The sequence below is a fragment of the Nannobrachium achirus genome (assembly GCF_963921795.1).
Source record: "Nannobrachium achirus genome assembly, chromosome: 2".
Classification (NCBI taxonomy): domain Eukaryota; kingdom Metazoa; phylum Chordata; class Actinopteri; order Myctophiformes; family Myctophidae; genus Nannobrachium; species Nannobrachium achirus.
In genome coordinates, this window is record NC_137811.1 from 38,775,878 (window position 1) to 38,796,347 (window position 20,470).

The following is a 20,470-nucleotide window of genomic DNA, read 5'->3' on the forward strand; positions in this document are numbered from 1 at the left end:
AGCTGGGAGAGGGTTGGGGAGGGGTGGGCAGGCCTGAGAAGGAGGCAGGAGGAGCTGGGAGAGGGTTGGGGAGGGGTGGGCAGGCCTGCTGAGCAGGAGGTGGGGAGGAGTGTGGGGCCAAATCTGGCTCAATAGCGCAGTCCTCCCACTCAGGACAAGGTGGTACTGCAGCTGAAAATGCTCTGAAAGCCAGGCAGAAATGACAGGGGCTCTGTATTCAGGAGTGGTAATTTAGCCTCAAACCTTTTCATAAACGTTTTTGGGACACAAACAGTGTTATATAAATTATTTTTAAATGCATGGTGTAGGACCTTTAACAGCACCAATCTTGTATGGGGCGTCTGGCACAAAACATCTTCAGATGGACTGTGGCCAAATACATTTAATTTGGAGGTCCTTGAAATGAAAAAGTTTGAGAACTACAGATTTACAAGACCTGAGAATCCACAGACCTTGAGGGAGCCCTCCCTTCACCCATCACTAACCTAGCCTTTTCCTCTGCATGGCGACAGCATCCATAGCAAACATAGCTCTGCTTTCTTTTACAAAAGCTAGAAATGACTATTCATCCTATTGTGTTGTGTAGCCAGCAGTTTTGTCAAAATAAAGTGGAACAAGATTTTTTTTTTTTTTTTCATGAGGAAGTGACGGGGCAAAAAAACAAAACAAAAAAAAGATAAAAATAAATATTGCAATTGTTTTATCTAACCAGCTTATTTAACTGTTCAATGTTGCCAGCTAATATCTACAGTGCATATAAGCTTTTTTGATGAAATGGGGAAACTATTGAATAATGCCTGTTTATACTAGGAACATATTGGGATCTCTTAGGACTTAGAAGTACAACGCAATTCTTCGTACTTCCCAAAATATTTACGATTGTAATAACCTGGGTCAAAATGATAAAGGCTGGCCTTTTTTTTTCTCTTCTTCAAGTGCTAAAGATGCACTTGTCTTATGGAACCCAGAAGTCACAAAAGTGCAAGTTCCAACGGGCAATCAAGGAAAGACCAATTAGCATGTCTTGTCTTAAGTATCTTTGATAATAAAGAAGACAAGGTATGCTGTCAGAATGACCAAATAGCCAGCTACAAAGCACAGAACTACCCTACACAGTAGAACCCTCTGTTAATTAAGCACTGTAAGGGTTACACTCTGAGATAAATGATTTTACTGTGCAGCCTTGCTACACCCCCCTCCCCCCCAGAAGAATAAACTCAGGTTACATGGAATGTTCTCATGCTTGAATTGGTTGCCTTTCCTCAGTGTCCATGACGTTGCTTTTACAGTAAGACATTCCGTAGACTCCAAACACAAGTGCTTTTTACCGGAGAGGCCAAACCAGTGCTGAATCAAACTGATAATTATCACAGGACTTGGCTGCTTGATAATGACAGGAGGTACAGGACAGTGACTTTTGCATTGACACCTGCAGTTGTAAAACGTTCTGTGTGCGAACACACATTCCATAAGTTCTTGACGCATCGGTTTTACCCACAAGTTCTTATTTAAACAAAGCTACCACCCTTCCAGAACACGGAATCGGTCATTATTATCCATCTGGGATCAAATATAAAATATGTACCAAAGTCCAATGCAAAAACAATGAATGTGCCATTAATTTGGCGTATAATAGGCGGCATTTATTTGCCTGAAGCCCATGTGTTTACATGTGTTTAGTTGTGAAATGAATATACAACAGATAAACACTGTGAAACACTGAAAAAGAATGGATTGGCAAAGGCTAAGCACTTCTAAGTGGAATGATAATCACCTATTTTCACACGTTAAAACAATCATGAAAACATTGTGTGCAATTGATATATATATTTTATTTCTCTAGATGAAGCTAAACTAACAGACTGAATCACATGATTTAAGCATTTGTTCTCAAACTTTGTCTAGTAGTTAATCACCAGAACCTGTCGAATGAAATTAAATAGAGAAGATCCTTGTCCACACCTTTATTGGTAGGAAAATGAAGTTGGCAATTTGTCATGACAAAGGTGCAGTCTGGCAAGCCACTTGCACACAGAAACATAAATAAGACTATATGCAACACATTCCACACAAGCCTAAGTTTAATATTCTGTTTGTTTTTGCTCACAGTTCCAAGAGGTTGAATCATACTAACTCAGTTTTTATTCACATGCTCATTGTGCAGTGCAGAAAAGCAACGTTTGCCATGTTTGGCACTAATATTTCAGTTCTCTTGTGTATTACATGTTTGTTTTTATGTAGAACTTGTGTTTTTCAATAAAGTAAACAAAAATCTGTCAGTACGCGTTATTCTTTTTTTCAAACACCTCACCCATACACAGATTATCACCAGTACTTATAGGCTTAACATTTACATAAAAGGTAAGGCAACCAATACATTTGGTTATTAAATGCTAGTCATATGGCTTGAACATCAAAACTTGAATATTAATGAACCAGAGTTGCAAGGAAACATGATTAATAAAACTCATAAATATAAATTATTTTTATCCCATCACTAATAATATACAGAAAATTATTCTGGTATATTATAATATAAGTATATTGTGTTGCCCACTAGATTAAGACATAATTCTTGTATACCAACTGAGTGCAGCATTATAGTGTGTTTTTAGTAGATCAAATGTGACTACTGTGGCGATCAGATTCACCATCACTATTATGGGTGGTGCCTTGTGAATGGTGCCATTAATGACATATGGCAGAGAAGCAACAGTATAGGAGAGTATGTGACAGACTGGCTGGGAAAGAGAGTCAGGCATACTGTACGCCGAGACGAAACACAGACTCTTTCCAGACCATGTGCTGAAGCAGCATAGAGGGTAGTTTGCCTGGATGAGGAGAAGTAACCTGAGAGGATAATTTGAATGTTGGGTCGAGACGTTTTCAGACAGTGGATTGACCAAGGGAGGGTTTAGACCGTGACCAGTATGGAGGCTGGAGAGTCAGAGCTGCCATATTTAAAGGAGTAGTTCACCCCCAAAATTGACTTTTTTCTATTGATTACTCACACCATGGAGACTTGAGTTAAATAATATTGTATTTTTATTTTGTCGCATTCCTAAGACAATAATTTGATCACAATAAATGTCCCATACGGAAATCAATGGGGGTAAATTTACCATAATCAAATATTTGTCTTAGGAATGCGACAAATACAAGAAAACATTTAAGTCAAGTCATTTTACTCATGCCATGCATGAGTAATCAATAGAAAAAGTATGTTACTCCGAAATAAATGAAGGAATACATGAAATAATTAACAAGTATGTATTGTATGTGCAGTCAGTTATCATTATAATTCTATCATATATCATGCAACACAACAAGCAGTGTTGCCATATAAATTCAATTTTACAGTTTTAACTGAACACTTCTGATCTTAGTGAAAAGGGCCTGAAATCTCATCACAGTGTGGGTTTGATCATTCAGGGTTTGATTGCTTATACCTGAATAGTCAAGACATGCCCCTTCATTAACATTATGGTTGAAGAAATACAGAAATAGGTGAGGAAATACAGAAATATGTGGAAATAAATGAACACAAATACAAAGTATTTTGTCACACATACATACCCATAAGTTTTTGTCTATTTCCAAATTATCCTCCACCTTTATTTCTATATTTATTTATTCATTATTTTATCTATTCCTTTATTTATTTTTAAATATGCCAGCTCTGGCCCTCCATGTGACACAACTTCCTCTTAACGCTTCTGTTAAATTACTGTGGAGTCTTGTATGTAAACTGAACTGCTAACAAAAGCATTGCCATGGAGCGGTGTGAGACATGAGTGCTGGCTGAGGAGGAGTTGTGGATACTGTACTGACCAGAGGAATGTGTCTCTGGCAGTACATTATACCACAATACAATATATCGTCACTGTCGGGCAGAAACCTCGTATCTCCAAGTTTAAAATGTGTACATCTTTTTCGTAAAGTAAAGCCCTGCTTCATCACACAAGGCCATCACACAAAAGTAGTGAAAACAGCTGATCTGCAAGCACACAACGCCTCGCGGTGCGAGGCGTTGTGTGCTTGTAGATCGGCTGTTTTCACTAGTTTAAATCATTTTAAAAATTATAAATACAAAGCAAACGGTTTTGGACATTTCCACCTGACAACGACGATATGTAAACACAATTGCCTTTAACTTTGAATCATAAGTATTTGAATCATAAACTATATTGATGAATATCTCACATTATGACACTGTGGTTACAACGATCACACATTTACTCCAAAACGTGAGACAACAGACATGCAAACGTGCAATAATTGGGTGATGTATATACCTAATGATGTCACTCATAGCTCACTCATATATTCTAGAGGGCGATCGTCACAATTATTCTAACAATTAAAAGGTAATGATGGACTAATTTAAAAGCATAAATCTCAATATCAAGGCCACTTCGATATTTGATATAAAGATGAAACATCATTTGGTTGCACCGTTAACCTGCCAACTCTGTCAGATTGTATCAAATAAAACTGGGTCAAAAAGCACATACAGTAGATCATTATTTTAAAGCATCGCAGAAATTCATGTAGTGTTTTCAATTATAGATTATAGAAACGATAGATTATATATACCATACCTGCAGTGGTGGAAAGTAACTAAGTACATTTACTCATGTACTGTTTTTAAGTGCAATTTTGAGGTACTTTTACTTTATTGGAGTATTTCCAATTTTCAATACTTTTACTTCTACTCCACTGCATCTCAGACACCACTATGTCTGAGATATACACCACTATAATTATAATTATTAATATTTGAAAACTTAAGTTACTTTGTAGATTTTAATTATTATTACAAAACATACATGCTTTTAATACATTTTATAGATAATGATACATTCTGCTTAATGAGTACCTTTACTTTTGGTACTTTAAGTATACTTTGATGCCAATACCTTTTGTACTTTTGATTACCGTGCTTTTACTTGCAACGTTTCTACATTGCAGTATTGATACAAATTTCTTTACTAAGACATTTAGTACTTTTTCCACCACTGCATTCCTGCCAACATTCCTGAATCCTTTCTCCTGCTGTGTTTCTGAATTGTACTTTCTCCTGAAAATATTCAGAATGTTATGAATACTATCACTATGTGGATACTATAGTGAATACTATGTGGATACTAAGTGAATACTACAGTATGTGGATATTAACCCATTTAGGCCTGGGCATATTGAATGCTTTAACTATTGAAAAATAGCAGATATACAAGCTCACAGCTGCGAGCTTGTAGATCTGCTATTTTTGAAAAAGTCGTGAAAATGTGTACAAATATTTGAATATATGTATTTTTAAAGCGAACGTTTGTAACTCAAATGTTGCTTCTGGTTGGTCCCTGGAACTAAATATTTTGAGATGCGGGTCCGTGGCCAAATAAATATCATTTTGGGGGTCCTTCACATGAAAAAGTTTGAGAACCACTGACATAGTAGTCTCTCAAAAACAGACTAACTGAGCTCCAGTTGAGTGAAAAGGACCTTTTCTTTGACGATGGCTAGCCAGATTGCTGACATAGAAATATAGGTTTTTCAAAAAACCATAGAAGGATTCAAAAGACACTTATGGAATCGGGTCAAAATTGAAATTTTCACGATTTTTCAAAAATAGCAGATCTACAAGCTCGCAGCGCGGCACTCGGTGCCGAGCTGTGAGCTTGTATATCTGCTATTTTTCAATAGTTAAATCATAAAATAATGATACACAAAATGTGTACCCGTTCTAAATGGGTTAAAAATGAATACTAGGTATGTGGATACTAAATGAATACTATGTGAATACTAAATGAATACCAAGTCAGGCCAAATATCCTTTCCTTTTCACTGTCTAATGTTGGCAGTGATGTTATTAACTATTATACTAAGTTAACTTGTATACTTTACTGGGCATTTCTGGCACTCTGGGATTTTCTCCAAAACACAGTATGTTGAGTGACCTGAACATTTCTCCGTTTTGTCTGAAAATGTTTGTCAAGACGTTATTATAACTGTTGGCAAATGATCGATAACGTTAGTCACACCATAGAATCGTCTCATTTTAGTTAATATTTCCAAGATCATACGTGTTCATTTAACTGTAAACGTGTGAATCGAGTCAATACACTCCAGATTTGACTGTGTGCGACACTGAAATAACCAACGACAGTATGTAGACTAGAGCAGTGGTTTTCAACCCTTTTCGTATCACGGTCCATTATTTATTTGGCATTTGAGCCACGGACCACCACTTGAGGAGATTTAGCCTCTCAGACCCAAAACATATAATATTTTGTTATCGTTGGATAAATGTTTTGTCCACAATTCCATGTTGTATTGATGTGGAGAGATATTAACCGGCAAAACGTTGATCAAAACAACAGTTTTCTAATTTTGTAGAATTGTGTAGACTTCTTGTAAAGGAAGTAGGCCTAACATAGATGTTTAGCAGTAATTTAACTCTTGAGAGTGTAAAATGAAATCAAATGGACCCGAACAAGTCCATTTGATTTCATTTTACACTCTCGGGAGTTAGAGATCTACTGTATAAGGGTCCATTTGGTTACCAACTCTCCATCATTTATCTGGGGACCACCTGGAACCCCCTCAAAGACACTGGTTGAAAACTACTGGACTAGAGTTGTGAAGTCATTTTTGAGAAGAAAAGAAAAAGATGCATGAGAAAAACAATGATCATTAGATGAAGATACCCGTTTTACATGGTTCTGCTGTGGTGTTGAAGCAGAGCTAGGCGTTGTGTAGCTCATGCTCTGTTCCCATTCTGCCCACTGCGTCTGGATTAGAAAGGGGATCCAGGTCAGCGAACAGGTTGAACCACGCAGAAAGGTCTTTGGAGGTCGCTGTTGTTGCTGAAAAGTGGGGGGAAATGTCACTAAAGCAGGGGTCTTCAACAGGGTACCGACAATTTAAGCGATTAAATGTCACATTAACACGAATCCAACATCGACTGATGACAGTGCTGTCAAACAAGGCAATGAATCTACCTATGAAATTGATGAAGATTTGCAACACAGTTTTATACAACATGTAGAGGGGGTCCCTGCTTCATCTGTCTCTCAGTTAAGGGGTCCTTGGCCTGAAAACTTCGAAGATCCCTGCACTAAAGTCAAGCTCCCGCAGGCCTTTATTGTACTTCATTAAAACAGAATGTTTTCTGAAAGCCACGGTGGACATTGGATGCCTTTATTTGCCTTGTGTTGAACTCCCATCTGCCTGAGAAGTTAGGCTTATTCATGGAAATATATTTCCACCCCACAAGTCGTCTGAAAGTGCCCATAAACGCAGGCTTCAGCCTGGAAACACCACTTTTTTCTCCTTTATTAATGTTTTACTCGTTTTGGCCATGAACGTACCTTTCGCTGCCGTCCGAGAATGGTTCTGATTGGCTCCAGATGATTGCTCTGTTGCCGGGGAGACGGGCTGTGGAATGCTCCTGGCCCAATCTGAAATGGAGATGGAGATTTAAGAGTCATCAACGGGGGACACTTAACACGTCAAGCCATGATCCAGTGCATAAATCATCATACTATCTCACCACAGCGCTGATGTGGACAGACGGTGTAATCGTAATCCAGTGGTTCTCAACCAGTGGTCCGGGGACCACCAGTGGTCCTTAAGAGGGTTGCAGGTGGTCCCCAGCTAAATGATGGAGAGTTGGTAACCAGATGGACCCTTATAGAATATTTAACTCTTGAGAGTGTAAAATGAAACCAAAAGGTCCTGTAGTTAAACTATTGTTAACATCTGCATTCATTAATTTACAATAAACTAGCCCTTACCCGTTCAAAGATATGAACTCCGAATGTATGTGCACTGTGTGGGTTATGGGGTGTGTATATGAGGGATGGAAAGTAACTTTAACTGGTGCTTGCATGATAATATGTAGGAGCATCAATGTAAGAAATACCCGTTTCGTTTAATGGCTACAGAGATACTGTGTACCGATCTGCATGATTTTTGGACATCATCTGTAACAGGGCCAGACCCCCCCCCCCCCCCCCCCCCCCCACACACACACACACACACACACACACACACACACACACACATACACACACACAGAGCTGGTTAAACATGTTGCCTCATGCTAGATGCAGAATAGATATGCCTCATGCTAGATGCAGAATAGATAGTAGATACACCATAAAAATGCTAATATATAGCATATGATTTGTGAAAGTGACAAACGGGCTTCACAGTTATGTCAGGTGTGTTCATATGCTAATGGTGATGCGATTTCAGATCAATTGCTCCAGCCACTGAGGAGAAACGCTGTGACAGACAGACACTCAGACAGACAGACAGACAGACAGACAGACAGACAGACAGACAGACAGACATTTGGAAAATTATATGTTTGATGTAGAAGAATTGTTGTCTGTTGTCTATTTTGATGTTGCCTGTTATCTGTCCTAATGGTACCACATCAATACAGCATGAGAGGCTACAATCTCCTCAAGTGGTGGTCCGTGGGTGGCTCAAACACTGAATAAATAATGGACCTTGATATGAATAAGGTTGTAAACCACTGGTGTAATCGACAATAAATCAGCATCGGTACATTTCCTTTAGCTTACAAAATACCATTTGACATTATTTAAGACAAAACTGTGTATATCTAACAATATAGTTGTAGTCAAAAGGAACAGAGAGGTATGGTCTGACAGCTGTATGTTTACATGGGGACAAGGAGGACATTGCAGTTAATTTATTGTGACTAGTAGCCAGCTTGTATCCTATAAATTAACCCTGACTGACATACAGTAATAGGTGTTTTCCTCATACTATAATGATAACCTATAAAATACTGCCAGTAAATCATATGCACAAGCTTTAATTTCCTTACAGCTTTGTACTGTAGCTGTATACAATTCATAGCACCTCAAAAACCCCTCCCCCCCACAACCAGCTGAAAATAGACAAACAACAAAACCAGATGATGTGCTGGCAGTAAAGGTCGCCCGGAGTGGGACGAAATGGAAAGGGATTGGCAATTAGGTACGCTTAAGCAAATATAATTGCCAGGTTATAATAGGCCCTTTCTATTACTTATACAGCTGTGGTTTTGACAAATCATTTCAAGGCTGCTTTTCTCCCCGCGTGGAAAAAATCCAGCATAATGGAAAAAACAGCTCTATTTAGTTGGCTGCATGTTTTTGGTTAAAGCACTCATTCATAAAAATGAATTAATTCCGGGCAAATTTAGCCGAGCTAGGTGGTGAATTGGATTAAGCTAACGATGAACAAGTTTGTGATATTTATCCATGCTTTATTATACGGTAATGGAAATGGTTAATGGTACTCTATCGCAGTGATTCTCAACCTGTGGGTCGGGACCCCCAGGGGGTCCCCAAATAATTTTGTGGGGGTCCCCAGATGATTAGCTTAATGTGAAACATTGTTTTCTCACTCAACAATAAACAAACCAACATAATGTTTAAGTGTATTGAGGGTATGCACATTTCTAAAGTGACAATTTAAGGACTTTTTAATACCTCTAAAATGACAAATGAAACATTGGCCAAAATGTCAAAGATTAGAGGCATAAATTGTGAATTGTGCTATTTTCACAATAGAACCGTGTTATACAAAATGTAAAGCCTCAACTCTTAGTGCTCGTCAGGGTGGGGGGGGGGTCCCCAGTTAAAATATGGTTATTTTGGGGGTCGCGGCCTGAACCTCTGCTCTATCTTAATGGTTGCAAAAGACCAGTCCAATCTAGTTTCTGTTATCCAAATATTATATTTTTTGCTGATGAACACACACACACACACACACACACACACACACACACACACACACACACCGTAAGATGAACTCTGACCTGAGAGGGAAGACTGCAGGTTGTTTAAGCTCTGGTCCAGTAGATGAGACGGGAGGAAGCAGGAAGGGGAGGTGTTCTCCTCCGCCGGTCCTCCTCCTCTACCTGACGCTGCACTGGTCCCGTCCTCCCCGTCTCCAAACACCTCCCTCCACTCGCGCGAGAACTCGCCCTCCTCCTCGTCCAGGGAGGTGCCGCCCAGGATCTCATTCAGCAGGGCCATGCCGTCCTTCTCCCCGCCCTCTGGTTCCTGATAGGCTGAGAGAAGATCCCCACTGTCTGGGAGGAACCAGTCAGGTTCAGCGTTTTGATGGACGGGGATGTGCAGAGGAAACTTCAACATCAGCGTTTGTACCGTGTTAACCCATTTAGGCCTGAAAAATACCTAAAAATGTCTTCTAAATCTGTTTTCTACTAAAACGTTTTTTTTTCTGAAAAGCATATGTTTCTATGATCAGTGGTGCTCAAACCTTTTAACAGCAAGAACCCCTAGGAGTATATATATTTACCGCCGACCCCCATCTCAAAATATTTTTTGTTCCACGGACCCCCCCAGAAGCAAAGATTTACGAAAGCATATACAAATATATTTAAATATTTGCACAAATGTTCACGATTTTTCAAAAATAGCAGATCTACAAGCTCGCAGCGCGGCACTCAGTGCTGCGCTGGGAGCTTGTATATCTGCTATTTTTTTATAGTTAAAGCATAAAAGAATGGTTAAAGTGTTGAAAATCTAACGTAACAAAGATGCGTTCCCCGGTTGTAATTAAAACATAAAATAGATATCATATAAGGCAGTATGGATATGGATGATTGTTGTTACACGCTCCCCCTGTTGGTGCCTTCATGTCATGTCACACTAACTTTCCTTCTTTGCCTCCCTAAGTTATTTGTAGTTGCGTGTGGGTGTCATGCACCAAAAATAGACAATCTACAAGTTGGTTGTGAGCTTCTAGGTGCAGTATTTTTGGTGCGCGATACTGTACTCTAGGATTTACTCAGGTGTTCCTCGTCTGTTCTGGTTGAACTACGCTTACTTTAGGAGGCCAGGAGCACTCAATTCCTTTGTTTCCTTTGAAACATTGCTTTCTTTTCGGGAGAAGATGGGGCCGCTAGTTTAGTTTTTGGGTTTACTTTGAATTAAAGATTTGTTTTATTTTATGTTTGAAAATTGGAGATGAGCACTCCGGGTTTGATGGCCCATTGCGTGGTTGGCCTGGAGAGCTGCCCTTCCTTATGTTGATTTTGGCTGGCCTATCTCTCCTCTTTTCTTTTCTATTTTGTGATGTTTATTTGGTTGGTATTGGTGATATTTTGTTTCAATAAACCCTTATCGCTTTGGCTTTCTTTTTCACTTGTTTGTTTATGTTATTGGCTTTTCATTAACGACAAGCTGTTTTAGAGGTTGTAACCTATGATATTGAGACACAATGTGCTCAGCTGGATACCTGTTTGTCTGCTCATGTTCGTGTCTTCAAATACACGTCCAGATTTGGCTTGTGCTGCAAAGGTAAGCACAAAGCATGGAAGAAAAAACCTTGAACCCCTTGCAAAGAAAGGTTTTTACTCTGTAACGTAGGTGTTTGTACACTTGTGACATGTACTGTATTGGGGAATGGGCTATTATATCATCTGGAAGAAGTACTACTAGGCCACTTTTATATTCTAAAAAGAAATGTGATGTATGTGTGTAGAGAGGGAAAAAAACAACACAACCAGGTGCTCACTGGAGAAAATAGTAGTTGAAAGTATCAGAGGTGCTCCTCGATCAAACAGGATAAAATATATTTAAATAAATAAATAAATAAACAGTGGATCCAGGCACACAATAACAAAAGAAGATAATAATTCGTTAAAACAAGGCAAAGGCCATCACGTGCCAAACACAAAAGGTCTTCATCATGGTGAAAATGATTTTCTTTTTCATGATTTACTGTATTCATTTTAATATTATGTTACCTTCTCTGGGTTCTTCATCTGTATTTTCTGTCTCTAGTGAGATGAGTCTAAGGGCAGACATTGAATATAACAATGCTTACCAACAGTCTGTTTCAGGTATAAAAGGCGATACAGGCACATTGAAGCTGATCAGGGTTATTCAAAAATAAACATAAAAAACTGAGCGGTGGTTCCCCCCCCCCCCCCCTGTGTGTGTGTGTGTGTGTGTGTGTGTGTGTGTGTGTGTGTGTGTGTGTGTGTGTGTGTGTGGCCTGGCCTGAACAACAGCGCCCCTCCCTTAACATGTGTGGTCAGAAAAGGTACTACACCACAGGCTTGAGGCTACATACAGACCCACATACAAACGAACAAACATACCTACACACACAGCCACGCTATGGAGACGGTGTGACCACCGCTCAAAAATAAAATACTGTATGTACATAATTGATCAGGTCTACTCATTCTTTCACAAGTTTAACATTTTAAAATCTCATTGGACAGGAAGTTTAGCGTTAAATCAAAAATAAGACTATGATTTTCATTTTGTAGGTGTCGTTTTACTCACTGGCCATCTTTGGTCTCAGGTTTCACTGCTGACTTAGATTTTATTTTCTTCTTCCCTTTCTTTCTAGCCAGCTTCTCCATCGGATCCTGAAGGCTCTGCATAAATAAAGCAAGACTTCCTGTATCTGACAAGATTGTGGGTCCCCTTACTAAAAATGACAGACGCAGAATCACACAGCATGTGTTGGCAGTATACTGTATATATAGCCTATATAGCCTAGTATAGTAAGGCATATAGTATACAGTACATAACTATATGCGAACTGTAGATGACAGTGTAGCATGGTTATTACATAATTCAGATTCAGAATATGTTATCCATCAAATGCCAATCTTTGGCAAGAGCTTATTCAGAGACAAAATACAAGTTCAAATAGAAAAATAAAACTTTAAAAACAGGTAAACCAAACAGCAGCAGAACTTCAAGTTTCTTATTTGAAGGGGTTATGGAAGTGTGGACAAAGCTTTTTTTTTTTGTATTTTTAGTTGTTTCTGGCCAGTGTTCTTTAACTCATTAAAACCAGAAAAGCGTTTGTGTCACTTTAGATTTTTGCGTTGGCTATTCAAAACTAGCAGATATACAAGTTCAGCTTGTACAGCTGCTATTTTGGAAGATTGTAGAATCTTGAGAGTGTGAGAACTACTGGTTTAGAAGGCATTTGTAGAATTGGCCTCAGGTCTTAGAGGAATAGTTCACCCCCAAAATGACTTTTTTTCTATCGATTACTCACTCCATGGAGACTTGTTTACAATAATATTTTTTATTTTTTGTCGCATTGCTAAGCCAATCATTTGAGGAGACTCTTTGTATGCCCATTGATTCCAGATGGAGACACAGACCGGAATCAATGGGGGTAAATTATTATAATCAAATTATTGGCTTGGGAATGCAACAAAACATATTTGTCTCCATGGGGTGAGTAATCGATAGAAATAAAACAACGTTGCAATGAGAGTGGCTTAAAAATGGTATGATGTGACCTTCCTCCCGAGTCCTGACTGACCGGGTGTGACCTTTTCTTGTTTCTGAATCCATGGTATAGTATGACATTGTTTATTTAGTGTATGATTTTAAATCTACATTTCTGGGCATTTCTGCTTTTTATATAATTTAAAGAAAAGTAGAAAGAGACATGAAGCTAAGTGCAAGATAACCTGCAACACGTTTGAGACTATAAACATTAAAATTTTGCAGTTGCCGTCAAACATTTCCATGTCAAGGACCCCCAAATTGATGTATTTGGCCGTGGATCCACATCTTAAAAGTACATATTTGTGTTCATTCTTATTCCAAAAGGTTCAATAGATATAAAAGTATTAGGGTTCAAGTGATGATGTATGATCCTTCAGCCCCTAATGAAGTACTCTTACCTTGAGTGCAGAGATGTCATAGTGCTGGCATCCCTTGAAGTTTTCATGAATGGCAGCCATGGTGTGCGATGTCTTCTCCCAGAAGTGCAAAAGTGTTGTCTGGAAAATAGATAAACAGTAGCAATCCCGATATATGTGTACAATGTACATTGTTTAAAGAAATATACACTTAAGTGAGGCTGATAAACAAATGGCTGTCAAAAGTATAGGCTTCTTTGAGACCTACTTTCAACATTGAGTTTTCCTTTGTTTCTAACTTAAAGCCACTCAATGCAACTGAACTCTTTATTTATAGAGCACATTTAATAGCTGAACAGAAAACGAAATAAATAAACAGTAAGAGGCAAAAAGACAAAAACACACGGCAAGTGAAATAAAAAAGAAAGGGTAAAAACAGCAATACACAGTAAGGGCCACAGATACAAACTCAGAGTTTAAAGCCAAAGGAGAATCATTAATAATGATTTAAAAGCCTCTAGTCTAGTGAGTATGAAGGGGCAAAGCTATTCCATAGCCTAGGGCTAGGGGCAGCCGGACAGCTGGACAACCAGAAGCAACTGATTAGCCGAGCTCAAGGTTCTAGTGGTGTGCCAATGTACAAGTTCAGAAATGTACAGAGGAGCTAGGCCATTGAGTGCCTTAAAAACAAACAATAAAAGGCTTAAAATAAATTATGCCAAGAGTCAGGGGTGAAACAAACCGTTAAAAAAAGTTGTGGCTCCTGAAGCGATTTCTTAATTCCCAATTTCAGGGGGGGTTGAGGTTACACTACAGTATATCATTGGCTAACCAATACCACCCTCCAAGATCCTTAGCCAAACCTTAACCACACCAAACGCAGGGCTCTGGTTGTTCACACAATGCATTGTGGGTATGTGATACTGTTGGTTTGGCAAACACCACTTTAAAAAAAATCACACCTATTGTGAAGTGAGCGGAGCTATTTATGAGTTAATTTCATAAAGCGTCACGCAAAGCTTGGCCAATGCGACCCAACAAACTTTGAGCACTTTGTGCCAAGATTCAGAGCCCGGACATTTTTTGGGGCCCGGACAAAGCCAGATGTTGGAGCTTAGCTCCTTCCAGGAGCACTGCTCAAAGAAATAAGACGGGTCTAATAATGACATGGCTTGTGGATCTCAGACCCCATGTGGCCAGTCTTCTGTGATGTCATTCATCTATGATATTGGGCAGTACTAGTCCGTCCATATTTGGAAATGTTTCAGCCCAATTTGACCTCCAATGACAGTATACAAATTCAGTTTTAAAAGGTTTATAGTTTATACATTTATAATATATGATAACTATTCTTAAATAACATTGGATTTGTCATGTACCTGGTATGTAGTTAGGACATGAGAGAGGAGGTTGCAACGACTGGCTCCCAACAGGTCGACTTTCTGGCATACGTCATTCTTCAGTTTGTCAAAGCTTGTTTTGGTGGACCGCACCTGCGTTTGAACCTGAGATGGCGAGAGATGATTGGGAAACATTTGCTCAACGGAAGATAGTGCCTTAACACCTTCTCAATGTAGGTTACAGCTTTGAACTGTGAACACACAGATACGCCAGTTCAGGGCTGTGCATGTCAGGGCATGTCAAACAAAGTGTCAACAATACACGGCAGGTTGCTATGTATTGTGCTATGTATTGTGAACCCCTTAGCTTGGTGCTGAACCTGTTTACTTGATGAAGTATGCCCTCTAGTGGTTATTTGAGCAAATTTTGCTTTGCAGAATTGTGCTCTGCATGCATGGTTTTTAATGGCTTTTAATGGCCATAATTGACTCTCTAGAACAGTGGTTCCCAAACCTTTCAGGTCGAGACCCATACGAGAGACCCATAAGAGACGACTTTGCCCGAGACCCAAACTAAACTAAACATTTATTTGTGTGTCCACGACCCACAAATGGGTCCTGAGTCTGACCCAGTGTTTGGGAACCAGTGCGTTAGTTAGACCAGGGGTTTTCAAAGTGGGTGACCCTAAGGTGACCCTAAGGTGCCGCGACGGCAGTCCAGGGGTGCCGCGAGATCATTTGATAATATTTGGAATTTATTTGGACACTTATCATTTTAAACTTGAAGTACAAAGTTATTTTCAGTCAGTTCTAACCAAAATGGCTATCATCTCAACGTTTTCCTCGCAACATAATCACTAAAATATGTCGGGCAGGAACCTTGTATCTCCAAGTTTCAAATGTGTACGTCTTTTGCCCTGCTTCATCATACAAGACTGTCACACAAAACTAGTGAAAACAGCCGATATTCAAGCACACAACGCCTCGCTTAGTACATTTTATAGATGATAAATACAAAACGAACAGTTTTGGACAAGGTTTCCACCCGACAAGGACGATATGCTATAAATATAAGGTGCTGGGAGTGAAAATTATAATGTAGGGCTGCCTCGGATTAAAACAAATATTTATCGGAGACTTTGGGAACCCCTGAGTTAGACCAACCTTGCGGAACTTCTCCATCTGTTTGTGTGTGTCTGGATCCAGCTCCTGGGACACATCTTTCATCCAGAGTAATGCTCCTCTATACTCCGTCCTGGACTGCTCCATGCGGTTCACTGTCAGCCAGGTGTCCGAGATGGCTCGGTAGCGAAACGTCTCCACTTCCTGGTAGAGGCGGCACAGAGGGCTGCGCAGGGCCAATCTGTAATCGGGGAACATCTTAAGGGGATTATCACTCAAAATCAACAATTAACCAAAATGTATTATGGAGTCATCTATTTTAGTACTGTCAGGTGAATATGTTTCCTAGACAGAAAGCAGGGAAGAAACGGTCTCTATAAAGAGCCTTTGCATCCTCATTAGTTTTAGATAATGATATTATCATAAACTCATCAGTTATGGAACATATTCACTAGAACATGTAATTTAACTCCAATTTACCCATCGTGGGTAAACTCAAAGTCACCATTTCTAATACACTGTGGAGCTGTAGGTCTGTCTGACATGACTGATGTTGATGTTGATGTGGATTCTCTGTTTGTCTCAACACTGTACAGCACTTTGGTCAGCTTCTGTTGTTTTAAATGTGCTATATAAATAAAGTTTGATTTGATTTGATTTGATTTGATTTATTTTGAATAGTGTTGAAAACAGCAATGTTTTCTCCTTTCAGCTGTAAAAAAAGGATTATAGGCTACTGCAAGGGTTTCCAAACCTTTCAGGCCGCGACACCCCAAAATAATCATATTTGAACTGGGGACCCCCAGACCCTGACATGCACTTGGAATTGCTGGCATTACATTTAGTTTGACTCGGTTCCACAGAGACATATTGTGAAAATATCCAACTACAAGCTCACAACGCCACACACTGCGAACAAGGTGTTGTTTTTTTATTCATTTGACAGTTTGGCCCATTTGGTATTAAAAAGGTCTTAAAAGTTATTCGATTGTAACTTAAGAAATGTGCAGATACCCTCAAAACAATCTTGCACATTAAGCTAATCCTCTGGGGACCCCGCAAAATAATTTAGACCCCCAGTTTGGGAACCATTGGGCTACTGTATTAATGCAACTAGCAAATCACCCATTGCTTTTCAAACAAGTACACTCTATTAGTACTATCCAACCATACCTCTGCTGTGAGGAGAAGCACAGAGCTTTTCCGGTGGCCTGCATGATTTTGCCCGCCCGGGTTTTGTCCTGAGACCCTTGGGAACGGAGGAAACGACCCAGCTCATTCTCCTCTTGGGAAAGGACTGCACAAGGAAGAAGGCGAATTACTCATACATTTCTCCAGAAACTGGAATATAGAAGCTGTTTACACAGTGATATTGACATGATAATGACATGACACTGACCATGATACTGACCTGATACTGACATGCATGGGACCCCTATTTGATATTACTTTTATGACATTAGGTCTGAGATTGTACAAATGGAACCAGGTCCATTTGGTTTAATTTGTACATTTATTATGTACTACAAATTAGTTAGTTATTATTACAAACCATGACTAAATATGATACTAACCTGATACTGACATAATACTAACATGATACAGATCATGACTAACCATGATACTGACTTGACACTGACATGATACTGACCATTACTGTCCATGATACTGACATGATATTGACATGTAACATGATACTGACATGATACTGACAGGATACTGATCATGATATAACATGTGACATGATATCAACATGATATTGACATGATAGTAGTAACCATGATACTGATGATGTCAATATCATGGTCAGTATCATGTCCCAGGACTGTGACAGGGCCTGACATCCCTGTAACAGGACTGGGACTGGGCCGTGTCACAATGCTGTCACACAGGAATGTCAGGGCCTGTCACAGAGATGTCGGGGTAACATGTTACCATGTTACCATATGTAGACGTTTTCACTGTGTCCATGTGTAATTAAAAACATCACACCCAATGTGAAGTGAGCGGTGGTCGTGCTTGCATAACGTCTTCAATTGGTAATTGGTGATGTAATACAGGCTACACACACACACACACACACACACACACACACACACACACACACACACACATTGCTATGGCAAAACGCTGAGGAAAAAGACTAGGATATAGGTCTAGGATGTAATTGGTGATGTAATGTGTTGTAATATGGCTACACACACACACACACATTGCTATGGCAAAACGCTGAGGAAAAAGACTAGGATATAGGTCTAGGATGTAATTGGTGATGTAATGTGTTGTAATATGGCTACACACACACACATATTGCTATGGCAAAATGCTGAGGAAAAGTGGCTACAGACACACGCACAGCCACTCTATGGAGCGGTTTACCACCGCTCAAAAAGTAAGAAGGGATGAACATACAGCAGATTCTCCTCTGGTACTGTTCGATGACCTTCAGAAGCTCCATGCATGTTCTCTGAATAGAGTGGAACACCTGCAGAGATACAAACAAGAGGACAATGAAAACAGACACGCCTTGGGTTTAATTTATACTTCGTTGTACGATGGTGCCGCTGGACGGCAAATAATGGATTTTAGGCAAGTTCCAACATTGCACTACGAAGTATAAATAGCAGACATGTAGTGTGGAATTCACCGACACCTGCCTGTAGAAAAAAAAGAGGAAAAAAAAGAGGAAAAAAAAGAAGAAAGAAAAAACAGGGCAGGGAAACAAACCTATACCTTCAATGATGTCACAGAGCATCCTGAAGGAACCCAAGTACCCTGCACCCACCTCACACATCAGCAACATTATGAAAATCACATAAACAAAAGTGTCTTGGTGAAAATAAAAAATGTTAGTACGTTTTCCACGACTGTCAGTCTAGGGATAGGACGATATACGTACGTACCTTTTACCAATTATAGAGGGTTTAAGTGGTATCGGATATGCAGCTCGGCAAATAAAAGATGAAATGATGCATGATGCATGATAGAGGACGATATCACAATAAATTAAATCTCCACGATACGATTATCGTGAGTGTTTTTTTATCACGATAAACGATAATAAGTGACCCCACAGCTGTCTGTGTTCACCCTAACCTCCAGCTTGCCGTCCAGATCTGCATCCGAGGCGACCACATGTTCGTCCTCTTTCTTCCCGGTGACCTTGATGAGCGTCTGCTTGGTTTTCCAGTACTTCTGCTGGAACTTGTTCACCACAGAGGAGTCCTGGCTTTGGATGAGACCATCACCATACTCGCGGGAGAAGCCACTGCAATGACAAAGTGGCCTCTATCAGTGGTTCTCACAACATGGGAGTTCCAGGGGTCCTTCAGGGGTTTCCAGGGGGTCCCCATGCTAAATGATTGGTAGTCAGGGACCAAATAGACCCTGCATTTATAAATGGAACCAAATGCACTGTCCCTTTTGGTTCTATTTGTATTTGTACACGCTCAAATGAACAGTTACAGTGTACAGTATTTGAAAGTGTATATTGGGGTCCCAGAGAAAAACAAATAATGTCAAATGGGGGTCTGTGGCCTATTAATGGATAATATCAAATATTGGCATTAAAAAAGGTTTTGAATCACTGGTCTAATTTATATTATGCAGTAGCCTTGAAACATGACATTCATATCTAAGGACCATGCAGTTGCTCTCACAGAATTGGATGTTATTATGGACAGGGGTTGTTCATCAGCATTATGTTACTCAATTGAATGGAGGTATAGGCTACAGTATACTCACTAATGTCCTCCATCCATATTTGAGAAACACCTGTGGGCAAAAAAATAAATGACATACAGGTTGATTGATGATTGATGATAGTAGACCTATACTTTATTAGAAGTTCGCACAGGAAAAGTATAGGACAGTAGGCCTACAGTTCAGATACAAGGTAAAGGATTTATACCACAAGAAAGCACAATGGCTTGTTTACATTGGGGTCCTTTACTCAATTCATGAAAAACATCAATGACAGACAAAGGTAGTTATAATTAAAATGACATAAGAATAAGATGTAGGCTACCTATATGGCTAGGTTCATTTTTGCCAGACCCAGGGGGTCGGCCTACATAAGGCTTTGTCGGTCTGTCGGTCGGTCGGTCCCTCTTTTCCTCAGTGTGCCTGTGTTTGCCTCTGACTGCTCATCTGCCCCTCCCTTCCCTTGCTCGGCTGATTGCCTTGAGTGCCGTCACCTGTACGGGACCAGCTGAGTTGAGTTGGCTGATGAGCTGCTGAGACTATAAATTCCTGTGTGTTCATGTGTTAGTTCAGTGCTGCAAAACATTTGCCCCACAGCCATACTAGTGAAAACAGCCCATCTACAAGCTCA

At 39.7% G+C, this 20,470-nt stretch overlaps 1 protein-coding gene across 1 annotated transcript; it reads right to left on the reverse strand.

Annotated features, from left to right (window-relative positions):
* Window positions 1-6,744: 6,744 nt before the first annotated feature.
* ica1 (islet cell autoantigen 1) lies at window positions 6,745-19,898 on the reverse strand (the record flags this gene model as incomplete). Its single annotated transcript, XM_080747474.1, has 13 exons — window positions 6,745-6,866; window positions 7,371-7,460; window positions 9,842-10,117; window positions 11,290-11,343; window positions 11,801-11,847; window positions 12,348-12,442; window positions 13,718-13,816; window positions 15,055-15,180; window positions 16,180-16,378; window positions 17,311-17,434; window positions 18,550-18,622; window positions 19,234-19,405; window positions 19,882-19,898. The coding sequence occupies 13 exons, from the start codon at window positions 19,896-19,898 to the stop codon at window positions 6,745-6,747; spliced, it is 1,494 nt and encodes a 497-aa protein (XP_080603600.1).
* Window positions 19,899-20,470: the final 572 nt, after the last annotated feature.